Here is a 16,392-nt window from a genome sequence, read left to right as displayed (position 1 = left end):
AAAAAAGTGATAACATTTTTAACATAATTTCTCAAACGAAAAACAATGTTTGGGACCTAAGTACAAGTACAAAACAAGTCTAAACTGCATGGGTCCTGTAATGATTTTATAAATCATGCATACCAGTCATGACAGAGATTGAAGCATGTTTGAGACAAATCTTTCAGTGTTTGCATTTCTTAAAATTAGCTATACAACTAATATATTTTCAAAAATGTCCTTTACTCTTACATATAAAGCGGATAAAACAAAATATATAGTAATCAATGTTTAAAAGCGATTATAAAACAATCGTTTCATATAGGAACAGATATATCTTTATATAAGATTATGGTTGTAAAAATAAAGATATTACCTTCACGTCCATTATATACGATTTTTCGTGTATACTGGTTCCAGAGAGTGTTATGTTCTCAGTAATAATGTCCTGTTTATCATAATATCTAAACGAAACCCTACTCCATCCTTCTTAGCTCTTATGTAAAGTGTCAGAATACAATGTCCAATTCAGGTCTGCAAAAAATATAATAAAATGTTAAAATACAACGCTTACTGGTTCGACCCCCTTTTTTACTTTTTTTCCTTTTGCAAATGAAGTTAAAAGATAAAAATGTATCTGTGGCAGGGTCTTATTTAGTGGTCTAAGTCCTATTCATTATTGTAATTTAGTTATCTTCAACCTTGGTTTTATCTCTATTCTGATTCAAAGTTAGCTCCTTCGTATGTGTGTAGTTTAGTCGGAATTCCATAGTGTACTATAAAGTTGTTAAATAAAGCTTCTGCTGTTGTTTTGGCTGTTTGATTTATTTTGTGAAGTGGTCTGCTATGACTAAATATTCCCATATCCTTTTGAAGTCTCAAATGTAAGATAACCCATTGAAACTAGTTCTAAGGGGTAAGTTGAGACAATGATGACACGTTCTGATCTTGTGTTTACATTTGATTTCCTTCGTTGACATCATTCGCAATTCGATACCCAGTTTTCAACATTTTTTGACATGCCTGGCCAGAAATATCTCTCTCTTAACAAGGATATAGTTATGTCCCTTCCAGGGTGTCCTTTATGATTGTGTAATGACTGTAATCCTGTTAACACCTCATTCCTGTATTGTGTAGGTAGTACTAGCTGATATGCGAGTTCTTTATATGTCTTCCGTTCTCCATAAAGTATGCCTCTTTTTATCATAAAAGAACTGAAATGTTTTCTCATGTAGAAATCTTCTTTAGTATGGCATTGGCTTTTATCTGGCAAGTTGTTATCAATTGTAGCTCTTCCCTATTTCTCTATTAAAGGCTCTGCTCTTTGTTGTTTTCTAATTTCTCTATATTAAATCTGTGCTTAAGGTTTTCTTCAATGTCTTCTGTCACTTCTACAATAAATGTGAAAAGCAGGTAAAATCTCAATCAAAGGAGTGGTTGTTCTGTAAGTTTCTTGTTGTCATCTATTGTGTTCTTTTCCATAATAATTCTTACATCACCTTGTTGTTCTATATCTTTCATTAAATCTTCTTCTATCTTAATAGGTTGAAGTTCACAGAGAACAGATCTTTGAGAAATTACTACACTGTTGGTTGTTAAATTTGACAGAGAAACATGAATTGGTCTATTTTTGTTGTAATGGTAATCGATCACACCTGAAGTAATATCTACGTAGCTCTGTTAACTGCTATCTTCTGATTCATGAATCATTGATGACGTGAAGTTGAAGTCTAACTCTTTATATGTTTCTCGTATGGTCCGAGAATAATATTTTTGGTTTCTGCTGATTTGATGATTGCTATTCTGTTTATATAACCAGCTCTATACTTGATAAATTGTACAGGTACCTCAAAATGGCAGTATTTACTCTAACAATTATTAATAACAATAAAACATCTTAACAATGTCACATTCCTGAAACCTGTGCACATGATTCTTATTTTGATTGCAGTTTAACAGTTGAAGGTTGTACACAGTTCACCGGAGAGCTTGTTGTTTGTGTGAGCAGGTCCATAACTTGGTAAGTTTATAAACAATGTATTTGTGTATTCTATTCATGATGTAAATATCTTTTTTGTATAAATTGAGTATTTTATGTTTGTTTAACTCTCTATCTCTCATCGAAATACATCTGAAGGATAAATACCATTTTGTGTATAAATTTGCTCTTTGTAGATATTGATCGCCAAAATTCTGTTTACATTCTTCGAGGAGTTCTGTTAAAATATTGGTTCCGGTGATGACTGGAGTTTTGAAAGAGAATCATGTGTCTGGTGTTATCAGAAATAAACAAGTACGTGTTGTCACATTTGGTAATCCTCGAGTAACTGTCATGTTGATTTCTACATATCCTTCATAAGGGAGCTGGTTACCATCTGCACATTCTATTTGTAGAAGATCTGATAGCGGTTTAAGTTGTACACTTTGTAAATGTTTATCATAAAAAGACTTTGATATTGCACTGATACAACTTCCTGTGTCTAAGAGTGCTGTAGTTTCTATTCCTTCAAGATCAATTTTCACCTCATTTGTATGTCCAACTAATTTAGGATCTTTGTCATCATTACATGTGCTTTTATTTGATCCTACAACAAAAGCACCTACTCTTTTGGGCAAGTTCTGGCGATATGTCCCTTTTCGTTGCATTTGTAGCAGGTTGGAATGCTTGAAGGACAATTCTTGGCTAAATGTCCTTTCCCGTTACAGTTGAAACATGTTGGTTGAAAGGTACCTCTGCCAGTTGGTCTAGATGGTCGTAATTCAGCTCTGCCTCTACCATACATATATCTTTGATTGAATCCTCTACCTTGACCTCTGTAACTTCTAGGATATTGATGTTGATATTGAGGATATGTATCTTGCTTTCTATCTTTCTCGATGGTGTCAATCCTATCATTGAGTTTCTTCAATAAATCTTTAATTTCTGACATCTCTGATGACTCTTTCTTTTCTATGTTGATAGCTGCACTACACTTCTTATGAGTTCCTTCTGTCTCTGACTTAAGTTCAGCCTCAATCTTTCGTAGCTCAATTTTGAATTCATCATAATCATCAATTGCATCACATTTATATGCAGCTAAGTGTTTGATTTCTGGTCTCAATCCTTGATATAAAACTTGTTTCAAGATTTCATCATCAGTTTTCTTTAATGCCTTTAAGTTGATAGCTTGTGTAAATATTTCCTCCAATTTTGAGCTAAACACCAACACTGAATCTGAAGACTGTTTTATAGAATAGAATTTTCTAAGGTTGCTTTCTCTCGTCTCGATGTTACCAAAAGTGCTTGAAAGTTTAATCATAACTTCTTGTATTGTCACCCCTGTGCCTAATCTTCTAACAACATCACTTGCGTTTCCTTTCACTGATCTTCTAATTCCAAGTAAAATTTGTTCATCCGTAAAGTATTTTTCAGCCATCAATGCATCTACTTCAAATTTAAAAGTTTCCCAACTGACATCTCCCTTGTTATCTTCTCCATAGAAAGTTGATAGTTTTGGAAAATGATAACTGCCTTTTGATGAAAATGTTTCTTCTGCTGGTACTGATTTCGTAGATGATGCAGATTTCAACAGTTTAATCTGGTCCGCAAAAGCAATTAAATCCTCCGGACTTTCCATTTTCTCTGGTTTTAATGATAATTTGTGAAAAACTTCTAAGATTTGCTTTTCCTCCTCTGAAATACTATCAGCAGCTTTTCCATCTTTTCCTGTATCCATATTTGTAAATATATAGTTGCTTACTCTTTTCTTTACAATAAAGTCCACTCATAAAATTCACTCAAATCACTATAAAGTTCACTTAGTCCACTTAAATTAACTTAAACTTTCTCCTTTAACTTAAGTGTCGCTAAACTCCGTTTGGTTCAATTAAGTAAGTTTCCTCTTTAACTTAAATTGTTCACTTAAGTGTCACTCAACACAGATTGTTTCAATAATGTATGTCTTTTCTGTTAATAGTTTACTTAAGTTTCACTCGACTCAGCTTAATTAATTTACGTAAGTCTCTTCCTTAACATAAGTAATTCACCTAAGTATCAAACTCTTCTTCCACTCCTCTTTCACTTTCTTTTTCTTAAGTAATTCACTTAAGTACTAAACTTAACTTCCGATTCCCTCAGTGACATACTATCCAAAAACTCATTTAAGTGTCCACTTCACTTCATCTAAGTATCTAAAACATATAATACAAATTTCCAGTTCACTTTATTTAACTTTTCACTTCACTTAACTTAAGTATTTTTTTTTACGTTATGTCAATCGCTTAAGTATGAATACTCATTTCACTCAACTTACGTATTGAATTATTCACTTCCTTTCTTAAGTATTCAGTTCACCTAATGTCAATTCACTTAAGTATAAATATCCGTTTCACTCAATTTAAGTATCAATTTCCATCCAATCTTCTTCACTCACTTAAGTATTCATCTCAATCCTTTTCACTATCTTAAGTGATCACTTTAACTCAATACCCTTCACTTAAGTGATCAAATAAGTTCATGTCACAATTCACAACTTCAATAATCAATTCAATTCAGTTCACATCACATCAGTAATCAATTCAATTCAGTTCACATCACAACATCAGTAATTACTGCAGTTCACTATGTATTTAATTCAGTTCACTTCACCCTTTCAGTAATCAGTTGTATTCAGTTCACTTCGCAACTTCAGTAATCAGTTCTATTCAGTTCAATTCACAACTTCAGTTATCAGTTCTATTCAGTTCACTTCACAACTTCAGTAATCAGTTCTATTCAATTCACTTCACAACTTCAGTAATCAGTTCCATTCAGTTCACTTCACAACTTCATTTATCACTTCAATCAACTCAAGTAACGAATCACTATGACTTAAAATAATAATAATTCACTTAAGTTCTTTTATTCACTTAACTTAAGTTCACACTCAAAACTAGTCAATTGTTTTCAATACCTTGAGTCAACAATTATTAAGATCAATTCAAAATTTATAAACGACTAATCCTTAATAATTCAATGCATTCAAATATGAAAAAATTAATTACCTAAATATAGTATTCCTGTCAAAATACAAAAATAAAAAAAAATATCTTAATTATAATCTTATAATCAGTATATAGTTGTATTTGCGAAAAATGTTCAAATTTTAATTCAAAAATTTAATTCAAATATAATAAATTTGAAGTTTCTCTTTCTATCAAGTGAGGTAAACAAAATTATACATGTATTTAAAATATTCTTCTAAAAATTTAAGTGTAAATTTTATACTAACACTTATTAATACAAGTATATACTTAGTAAACTTACATCTTTAACGGTTTAAATAAATGAGTTTTACATGACACAAAAAATAAATTCTTGTACATGTAAGAATTAATAAAAGAACTTTGTCAGATAATGGGAATTAAGAAGACAAGAACTACTATACAATATAACAAGAAGGCAAAGGCATCAAAAATTACAGAAGGAGACCCTGTTTTAGTAAGAATATTCAAGTTCAATGGCAAACACAAGATAGCTGACAAGTATGAACAACAACCATATAAAGTGATACAACAGATAAGACCAGACATACCTGTTTTCAAACTCAGGTCAACTGATAGAATTCAGAAAGTTCTTCATAGAAACCACCTTCTTTTGATTAACAGCAATGATGAACTGAATGAAAGAAACTGGTAACCTACACCAAAACCTAGAAAAACAACACACGACAATGACTCAACCAAATCATTGTTACCAGATTGGAGAGAAAAAGAGAAAGACAAGATGAGTTCAGATGATGAAGACTCTGATGACAATGTAGATACTATATTTCATGGTGGGGACGCCCACTTATCGAAGAAAATCCAGAAATGAGGAGAGAGTTAGGATGAAAATGCAGCTGCAGAAGAAGAAGAAGAGAAGAAACCATGTACTATCAATCATGTTGATATACTAGAGTTTGAAGAAACTGTCGCTGAACAGAGAGACGCAGTTACAGAAGATCATCATGAAGATGATGTAGAAGAGATTCAAAGTATAGAGGGTGATAGGTAAGAAGAAGAAATTGAAGATAACTAAATCACAATAATGAATAGGGCTTAGACCACTAAATAAGACCTTGCCACATATCAATTGCATATTCTTATAACATATTGTGTGAAAGAACAATGTTGATAACGTTCTAAGTGATTTAGTATGGACATTTTTATGATGAATAATTATAATGTTTTGTTCTTTATTATTTGCTATATATATGGAATATCAGATCATGTATCTCACACTTACAACATACATGTATATTATTTAGTAGCATGTGGTTATGTGCGATACTTAAAGCAGTATGCCTCCAGATTCATGCTAATTTTAATAAAAATTTTGAAAATGTATTTAAAAGTAAAATATTGTGAAGCGACCAAAGAAATTCATTTACACATTGTAAACGGCACTTACAATCCACATAAATTACCAAAAAAGAGGTCAAATATACATCAATTACTCTTACTGTGTTAGTACTGTAGAATTATAGTGATTGATACCGCAAAATCAGTCATTAATCGCACGTAACATCTAAATAATTAATTGAATCTGTTTACTTTACTTTTCTTTTTTTACTTAATACATTTTTCTAAAGATTGAATTTCTTAAAATATTTTGGCTCATCTGTAGGCGTGCAGCTTTAATACTATCAATTTAATTATTTACGGAATTACAGATCTTCTGTTATAGACCAATTCACTTTAATATAAAACTGACATCATGTTTTATTAACTTACAGATATTGTCCACTTTTAATTTCCTTCTTCCGACCGAGTCAAAACGGAACTTGACTTTAACATTGAAGCAGAGAGTCTCAGTGGAACAAGGTAAAAGGGAACCAGTCAAAGGTATTGGATTCGGAGTCATTTCAATTTCAACGTCAACATTGACTATTGGCCTCGCTCTAAACACCAACGCAGTGTCTGACGCATACGCCCCAACAGCGAAATCTGTTGACAAGAAACAACACTGTTGTAGTTGTAACCTTCCATTAACAGTTTTTTATCTTTGCATACTATTCATATCTCAAATTACATAGAAAATAAATAAAAAAAATCAGTGGCTTAGCTTTATAAAGGCCATGCGGGCTGCGGTATACACTTTTTCCAAGAAAGTGAGAGAAGAAGAAAAATTGCTTAATTGCAATTTCTGATTACCCCCTGAACTAAATATACGTTAAAAACCCACCTCTCACAATGTAGAGCAAAGAAAACACACCTATAGTTAAAGGTCGACGTACAGAAATCTAGACCAAGCAACGCCACTAAAAAATCATGCGCCGGCATTTAAAGATATACTATGCTACATTTTAAGTAAAATTTTTATTGCATAAATTTATTGAAATCTATAAAATTCTTACTGAAGACGTCTAATTTAACAAAACAACGTACAAACTATGTATTGAAATCTGCGTTCGTTAATCACAACTCAAGTAAAGCTAGTCCTTCGTCAGACCGAACAAATAATGGTCGCGAAATTTCAGACACTGATGTTCTTATTTGCAAATACCGAAAGTAGTCCAAACTCCTCGAAGCGGTTACTTCCCTTCATATGTACATTAACGCCGAAAAATTAAGGGGAGATCACGGCGTAAAGATTGTCAAATGACAGGCGCATTAATTTTCATAACTAAAAAATAGTTCCCAATTGGTCGAAGATTTCTAATATTGTGTTATTCTTATAGATATACATGCTTAAAACCAGCTCCATGCTTATTTACTTAAGTGTTAAACAACAGGTTTACCGTGAACAAAATAAGGGTTACAAACTCTAATTTAGAATAATATGGTATTCTTCAGGCTGTTATCTTATAACTCCCCATGGTTGATGGGTTAACACGCTCGCTTTGGAAGAGAGAGATCTGGAGTTCAAATCCCAGCTCAGGCAATTCATGTTTTTTTGCTGTTTTTTTTTTCAATTGTTTAAGCCAAATTAACATTGAATTGAATTGAATATCAGTGTTGCAATTAGTCTTATAGCCAATTTACTATAGTTATAACACTGGAAACAGCATTGGTGACACTATACAAACACATTGGTTTATAATCTCACAACCTTTACCTTTCTGACATTCTGAGACCCAAACAAATTCAGCGCCTTCTTGATTATTAAATGACACTATGCACATGTATTCATAGTGTGTCCACGGACAGTGTGTAGGGTTTAAAGGATACATATCTAACTTTTGTGAAGCATGAAGTAAAATCATGTTTGTCTTATATTTACAAAAGGACTGTGTAGCAGTTATCAATATTTTCTAATATCAAATTTGAGCACAGTATATCTTTAATAACAGATAAAATACATGTTATTGACTTTATGAACACAAATGGCATTATATATTTATATATATAGATTTACAAAGGGCAGTTTGTTTTTGAATTTTTAAAGATAATTTATCGAAGAACCATGAGAAGGTGTATCTTAATCACAAGGTGTATTGGAATGTATTTAAATATCCCTTTCACGTCGTGCACGTCGCGGAGAAGTCAATCGGCAGGTCAAGTCATCTCAAGTACCAGAGATATTTGGTTGACCTATCGTGACTAACTCTGGAGGGGCGTAAACATGAGCCGTTATCTGCATAAAACCTCGCCCAACGATTTGTTGGCGCATATGCGCTCGTCACGGTGGCAAGTATAACTAAAAGCACAAACACCTAAGCAGAAACAAAGATTATGTACTTTGTGCTATTAAAACAATACAACATACAATACCTATAAAGTATAATAGTATATAGTTTTAAGTTACCTGGGAAAGAATTGTCATCAATATCTTCATCACCGTACATGCTCCAGCCAAATGATCGTAAACCAATGTCAAGATCACGACCTGTTAATCCAAAATCACAACGAATCATACATAATACAATCATGAGGTATGCATCCAGCAATTATTTTTAAAACAGCTGTACATAGCCAAACATAAAAAGATAATCAAAATACACAAATAATATTGCTAAAACTTTCCTGAAATGTAGTATTTTAAATAACTTAAGGTAGTACACCCCTAATGCACTATCTCCACTTTGAAGAGTATTCAAATAGGCTAGAATCTCTGTAAAATGTAATGAAACTGAGGGGCGTGGGTTCAAACCCCAGAAGGGGCAACTTTTTTTTTCTTTCTTTTTTTTATTTTTAACATTTTTTAATAATTTCTCAGATCCATAATGGAAGAAAAAAGTGTTTCATTTTAATTATATGATTTTTGTAGGCATTTATTTACTAAATAATGCCAAATTTAATAGAAAATATGATACCACATATTTTCAAAACTTAATAAAATAAAAACTACACGGTAAAAGTATTTTATATTTTGCAAGACAAACCAATATACATTTAAGAAAATTAAGGCAAACTTTGAAAACAGCCCCTCATTGTGGAAAATTTTAGGGATATTTTAAATAAGGCTTTTTACGCAGGAAAATAGCCAAATAAGTGTTAAAAGTGGGTGGGGTATGGTTACATTTTTAAACATATTAAAAACATTTCGTTTAAGAACAATCATTTTGTTTGTTTAATTTGTCACCTAAATGTCATTGTTTGTTTCTTCACAATGAGCAATAAGAAAACATTTTTCATAATGATGATATTAAAGATTATTTAGAGTTTCCTCATTTCTGAAAAAAGCCCTTCAAATGGCAAAATTTTAGTTCATAAAAATGTCCATAACTCATAAACCACACGGTGAATTTTGTTTAAATTTTGCATACAGGTGACATTTAAGGCATATAACTGTCCTATAGTGTCAATTTTACAGTTCCTTATAGTGCCCATTAGGGGTGTTCTACCTTAATCATTGACCTCTAGTTATTAATAGTCTGATATTAACATTAAATGTTTTTCTATTTCATGACACTATTCTTGTTATATTTTCAGACGGACGATTATGTTTGTTGTTTTGTGAAAATTACGTTATGGAGTTGCGTGTCAAATCCATGTGGGATCTTTTAATTAGCTACGGAGAGTGTTTTACAGATTATTTCACTTGTAACGAAGCAGTGTTTTGTTGATGATTTTAGCCTTTACAAAGTAATTGTAGTGATTTCAAGGGGGTCATACCATGCGCGCGCATACTCAAAATTCTGATACCGCGAACACTTTTTCAACCAGTATTTTGAACAAAACGAGTCTTGAAAAGCAAGAATAGATTTGAATTTAATTTCTTTTGCAAAGAAAATGTCCTTATTTCTTGTTTCAATATTCCAAATGCATTGACACAAGTCTTCCCTTTCTTGTCAGTATTTCGCGTTGAATGCGATTTTGATTCTGGATACTGCCTACACCCGGCGTTAAAATATAATAGAAATTGAGAACTTGTCGATTAAACTGAAGGTTTCACACAACTGGAAGTTATTTTATGGTAGAACCTGTTTCATGAATATAATTTCAATCTTTGTTATTTTTTCCTTTGTACGAAACAAAAATGTGTTAATATGTACTATGTACAGGAAATAGACATTATGATACTGCGTATACTCTCAAAATATCAAGATATTGCGTACACATTTATGTGTTATTGATTCTGCCTACACTTTCTCCAAAGTAGTCTTGAGTTCATAATGTGATCAAATGGATAACACGGGCGAAAAAAAATAATAAAAAAGATAATTTAAATAAAAATAAGATTTAAATCCTGAAATAAAGTATGCTCCCTTAAAATGTTTAAAATGTACATCGTAAAAAAGGTTAGAGTTTAATATTTTTCATCAAATTTGTTTACTTACTCATTTATGTAATAATCTACTGTAGTCTACTGATAAATTTTTTCGTATACTGCATACCTAACTTTTTATAGACAAATTAACAGCTAATTTAAGAAAATAAATGAATGCCTATTATGTCATGAATTCTTCTCCAGACCACATGAAGGACGATGCCGGCATGTGATGTTTGTATAGCCATGTGCCTTTTTCTGAGTATTATTACTTGACATATATACGAAGCGTCATACCTCTGGACGCAAGTTTGAATGCCATTGTGGAAAATGAAAATTTAAAGAGAAATATTGTCCATACATTTTGTATTAACGACATCTGATTTAGCAGTTTAGTGCTTACCTGACCATTCTGAGGTGTTAAACAGTCAACTTTATAAATCATTAACATTAAATAATGTGAGAGTATATTTGACTTTTCTGCTTACTTGCAAATCTTAACAAATGCCCGAGATATTTTATTTTGTGAGATGCATGGTTTTAATTTACTTTATATATATTAGTTTAAACATATTCTATTGCATTAAATATATGATAACAAAGATATTATACAAATAATGAGTATATTTCCAAATGCAAATTGGTCGGGAAACAACTTCTTACAACAATAGATTAAGCCCTTCCCAGAGCTAAATTTATTGAACTCGTTAAATAAAATAATAGATCTATAAAGCTCGCCAGAGGCTCGCATAATATAATTTTATTCAACTCGTTTAATAAATTCAACATTGAACGTACACTCATTCAATATACTCTATTTTTATCACATAACCGTGCTTAATAGAGGATATTGAATGAGTGTGTGTTTGATAATGAATTTATTGAACGAACTCGTTGAATTATTTTATGTGAGCCTCTGACTAACACAGATTTAATACATATTCTATTTATCACATACCAAAAAACAATGACCGTTTGAAGTGATAAAGATACTTTTTCATTGAAGCGCTATAGTATAACACTAACATTTAGCGCGTCTTAACGCTACGTTTATGTAACGCAAATGACGTCACGTCGAAATATATATGCACGACCGTTACGTGTAATACCATTTTTACGGAGTCGCATAATCGGCACAATATAGTTCAACTATAGTTTTTCTTGACGTGTTAGAATTGAAAAACATTTTGATTTTGTTTGTTCTGAGTTATAAATATAGCACGATATGTTGTTCAGTTGTTTGTAGGTCTACGGCCTTCGTGATTATATTACTCCATACCTTGCTATATTATAGCACACTTCACACAAAAATCAAGATATGTTTTCTATTTTAACCACTCGGAGCTTTACTGCCTCGCCTTACTTTATACAAGATTCTAACCAATTCAACTTGTTAGCCTAAGAGCATTAAGGCCGTTTTACGATACGAATTTTCCATAGAAACGGATGTGGCATTTCGTGCGTGTGCATTCTGCATAGGGCAAAAGAAGTAAAGAAAGAATATAATTATCATATTGAATAGAGGATATGGAATGAGTGTAAGTTTAATACTGAATTTATTGCACGAGTTGAATAAAATTATATTATGCGAGCCTCTGGCGAGCATAATATTATTTTATTCAACGAGTGCAATAAATTCAGTAATGAACTTACACGAATTTAATATTCTATTTATCACATACCCAAAATAAAGACCGTTTAAAGTGAAATAAGAGTCATCTTTTGTTGACGCGCCTACAGTATAACGCTAACATTTAGCGCGTCTTTACACTATTTTTGTATAACGCAAATGCCGTCACGTCAAATTATATGCATGACCGTGGAATACTATATTTACGGAGTCGCAAAATCGGCACGGGTGTGTGATAATATATTATATTTAACAAGTTCATAAACAACTTGATGTAATGTGAAAGATTAACCATTAGTTTAGAAAAGTTTATTTTGATAAATAATCGTTATAGATGCACGGAGGTTTGCTATTAAAGCACTTAACTCCTAAATAAGGTCGTTTATACAAAATTATGGGCAATATTTCTCACTCATATCTCATTTTCCACAATGACATCAAACTTGCGTCCAGAGGTATGACGCTTCGTATATATGTCAAGCAATAATACTCAGAAAAGGCACATGCCTATATAAACATCACATGCCGTTTCATGTGGTCTGGAGAAGAATTCATGACATAATAGGCATTCATTTATTTTCTTAAATGATCTATAGATGTGACTGCTTCGAAGAAAGTGTAGGCAGAATTAAAAACACATAAATGTGTACGTTAGATGATATGAGAGAAAACAAATCGGTCACACGCACCCCTGTGTCTTCTGACAGTAACAAGAGGGAACTCTCGTTGCCCTTTGACCATAACAAAACAAAGAAAGTCAGATCACTGTCTGAAAATTCTGAAATGGATGAACCAGTTACACATATACGCCTCTGTGATGAAGACCTCATGAAAATAAGCTCGTTTCTTAAAAGCACTTTACAGACCAAACTCTCAACAATGGTGAGTGATGTTATTAATGGTGTTTTGTCGAATATCAACTCTTAAGTCGAGGTACTTCAAGATGAAAATAAAACCTTGCAAAGCAGAGTGTCCAAGCTCGAAACCCGGCTCTTGGTAACCGAGGCTAAACAAGACAGATCGGACCAGTACTCTCGGCGTAACTTGTTACGCATAAGTGGCGTACCAGGAAAAAGTGGCGAATCCACAGACCAAATCGTGCTTGATGTCGTGGATTGGTCCCACAGGGCAAAGCTATTCAAAGCTTCAAAGCTACGTCTTCAAATATGAAACCAAGGGCCATCATCGTAAAATTCGTGAGTTATCGTGCTAGATCTAAATTTCTGAGCAATAAAAGCAAATTAAAAGTCTCAAAGTATAAAGGCGTGCACCTCAATGAAGACCTTACACATACACGTATCCTGTTGTTTCAACAGACTCGTGAATTAGTCAAAGACAAGATTGTGAGCGGAACATGGACCGTAGACGGTGTAATAATGATAAAAGACAAGTCTGATAACAAAGCCCGCGTCGAAACAAATAAAGACTCTTTCCTGTCAAAGTTATACTGTTGACGGCTTAACAGTGTAAAATATAGTATTCACGTTATAGGGTTAACGCACGTTTTTCCGTGTTATAACGTCTGCAGAGTCCCGAGGAACGGTTGGTGCCCGAGCCCGGTAGGGCGAGGGCTCCAACAGTTCCGAGGGACTCTGCAGACTTTATAACACGAAATAAACGTGCGTTGACGCTATTATAGCATAAAATTTTCAAACAGATTCGTGATGTATAGTTTATACAAAACACAATTACATTAAATTCTTGTGCTTGGACGGTATTTATCCAATTCTATGTTTTACGTATGCGTTTCACTTTTCCTGGGCCAACAACTAACCGAACGAAATTTTTGAATTTTAATCGATTTAACAAAGCTTGGCCTTTGGAGATTTATTATCTCAAGAAAAGAAAACGTTACATTACTCTACCCTCTACCCAAGACAAAACATGACCCTCAGAAATTCTTAGAATGATTTCAGATTGACGGTAGAAAAAAGATCAGTGACATCAGAATCGGTTTTTTTTTCAAGCAAACAAGTTTATAAAAAAATCAGGCACTAAGCATTATTCTCTCAAAGAAAATATAAAGAGCAATTTTATCAACATTAACATAAATAAAAAAACATTTTCTCATATTAATTTTGTGTTATCTCTAGTTTTGTAAGTTAATCGGAGTGTTAAAACTGAATGACAGGTAGATTCTACTGTACTGTATTTGTTTACATTGACAACTGTCCGTTTCTTAGAAAGGGCGACAACCAAGATTAGCACCGATGTCTATACGCCGTTTTTCCGGCATAGTTACTTGAATATGCGACTGAGGCCCTCGAATCAATACATTTCAATATAACAAAAGCGCATGACTCTTCGGCAAACAGGTCAAATCGTCATTTTATGTTTGTTTGTTTACTGGGCCCTGTATGTTTTGCGCATAGGTGAAACCGGGCTATAACAAGAGCGCGTGACTATGTTAACACATGGTTTTGGTCCCGTTATAACATGGGCAAAAGAGGGAAAAATAGCCGATTTTATGCTATAATGTGTTTTATCTGTTTTGTTTTGATCACCCTGTGTTTTTGTAATACCGATTATTTAACGGTTGAGTTGTTTACATTTTTATAACAGTACGTCAAAGATTTCACAAACTGACCGTTACCAATATACCAGCTTATTACCTTCTTTCGTTTTAAAGAAGGCCTTAAAATCCTTAATACAAATTCGGCTTCAACTAGATTATAAGCTATTTTTCTCTCGTAATTCTATACATATGTAGTTTTATTTTTAATATATGTTTTCTTCATACAGTGAATATCTCATTTAATTTAATGTCACGGGAAATATAATAACAATAACCTTAAAACATATTCGAATAAAACGATGTTTATTCAGTGAAAATATTTATTTTATAAATATAATAGACGGTAGGCTGACGAATATAAGGGACACAACCAGTTGCTTACTCTATATTTTTGTTATTAGGATTGATTCCCTTGACTTAGTTCAACTACTGCAGTGTCCTGTTTATGATGTATCCGACCTCCGAACTACTTTGTAAATTATAAGTTTTGTTATATATATATATATATATATCATGAAAATATAACACATGGAAAAGAATCAAATATATACGTGTTTCATAAACTTGTAAAATCCCTTTTGTTGTTGTTTTTTGTTGTTGTTTTTTTGTTGTTGTTTTTTTGTTCATGTTTTTAGTGTAAAAAGTATTGACTTGTCTTTAATTTCATTTTTATTGTTGTTTCGTGTTTTGTTTGTTTTTTATTGCTTTCTTTTGTTGTTGTTTTTTCTGTACCACTTAAATATATCGAACTGATCGTTTTGTAAATGATCTTATCTTGTCTCGTGTTTTGTTTGTTTGTTCTATTGCTTTTGTTCTCTTTTTTTTCTGTACCACTTTAATATTGAACCATTATTTTTGCAAATGATCAAATGATCTTATCTACATGTAAAGTCATGTAAAACAGGCCCAAAACTTCTAAATTACTGTACCAGGCAATAATGTTCTTCTTCAAACTTCGTCGATACTGAATAAAATTATTTTGAACTGAATACAAATTTAAGGAATGATAAAGTTTTATCAATCTTTACCATGTTGTTAAACTTGTGATTTCTTGTTTTGATATTTGACTTATTCTGCATAATTTTACATAAAATTTCCGGACTCTTCATATTTGTTGAACTAATAAATATTGTCCTTTCTTTAAATTAAAAATAATGATGCACAAGTCATTTTTTGGTAAAGAAAAAAAGTTGCAAAAAAGCATAAAAAACCCAATCTTTACATCTCTTTCAAATTCAAATTTAACAAGAAACAAACTATTTTTCAAAAATAAATAATCAAATTATCCATGCTAACTCAATTACTTTTTCATGTATATTATTTTCTTTGTAAATAATGCTAATTGTTTGTCTTTATGTACTTGTCATATTTTGTAAATGTTAGTTATTGTCCCTTTTGTATCAGTAATATTTCATATCATGCATTTTGCTACAGACGTAATATAAAGTTTATAGAAAACAGTTGTATTTATCGGCACTAAAGAAAAAAAGAAAAATACAATTCTCTATAATTTTCAAGACACATTTTCGTAGTAATCTTAATCATTAACGCTGCACAAACACTCTTATTATGACTACCATTGATTCGTTTTTTATTCATTTTTTTATAAGTTTCATT

The 16,392-nt window shown here is 32.0% G+C and overlaps 1 protein-coding gene across 2 annotated transcripts in view; it reads right to left on the bottom strand.

The window, feature by feature from the left end:
* Window positions 1-16,392, bottom strand: part of LOC132713660 (integrin alpha-4-like) — a 100,224-nt gene that overhangs the window by 27,743 nt on the left and 56,089 nt on the right. The window contains exons 13-15 of one of the 2 annotated variants that reach the window (XM_060696309.1): window positions 8,726-8,806; window positions 6,712-6,924; window positions 356-513 (exon numbers count right to left, since the gene is read on the bottom strand). In XM_060696309.1, coding sequence (XP_060552292.1) covers window positions 470-513; window positions 6,712-6,924; window positions 8,726-8,806 — 338 coding nt within the window. In that variant the 3' untranslated portion in view covers window positions 356-469. Of the gene's footprint in view, window positions 1-355; window positions 514-6,711; window positions 6,925-8,725; window positions 8,807-16,392 lie in introns of those variants that run through there. The other variant, XM_060696311.1, reaches the window with a different exon arrangement.

This window comes from Ruditapes philippinarum, unplaced genomic scaffold (genome assembly GCF_026571515.1).
Source record: "Ruditapes philippinarum isolate M1 unplaced genomic scaffold, ASM2657151v2 ctg304_1_1_1_1, whole genome shotgun sequence".
Lineage (NCBI taxonomy): Eukaryota > Metazoa > Mollusca > Bivalvia > Venerida > Veneridae > Ruditapes > Ruditapes philippinarum.
The sequence above is the reverse complement of the archived record's forward strand: the minus strand, read 5'-3'. Positions and strand labels throughout refer to the sequence as shown.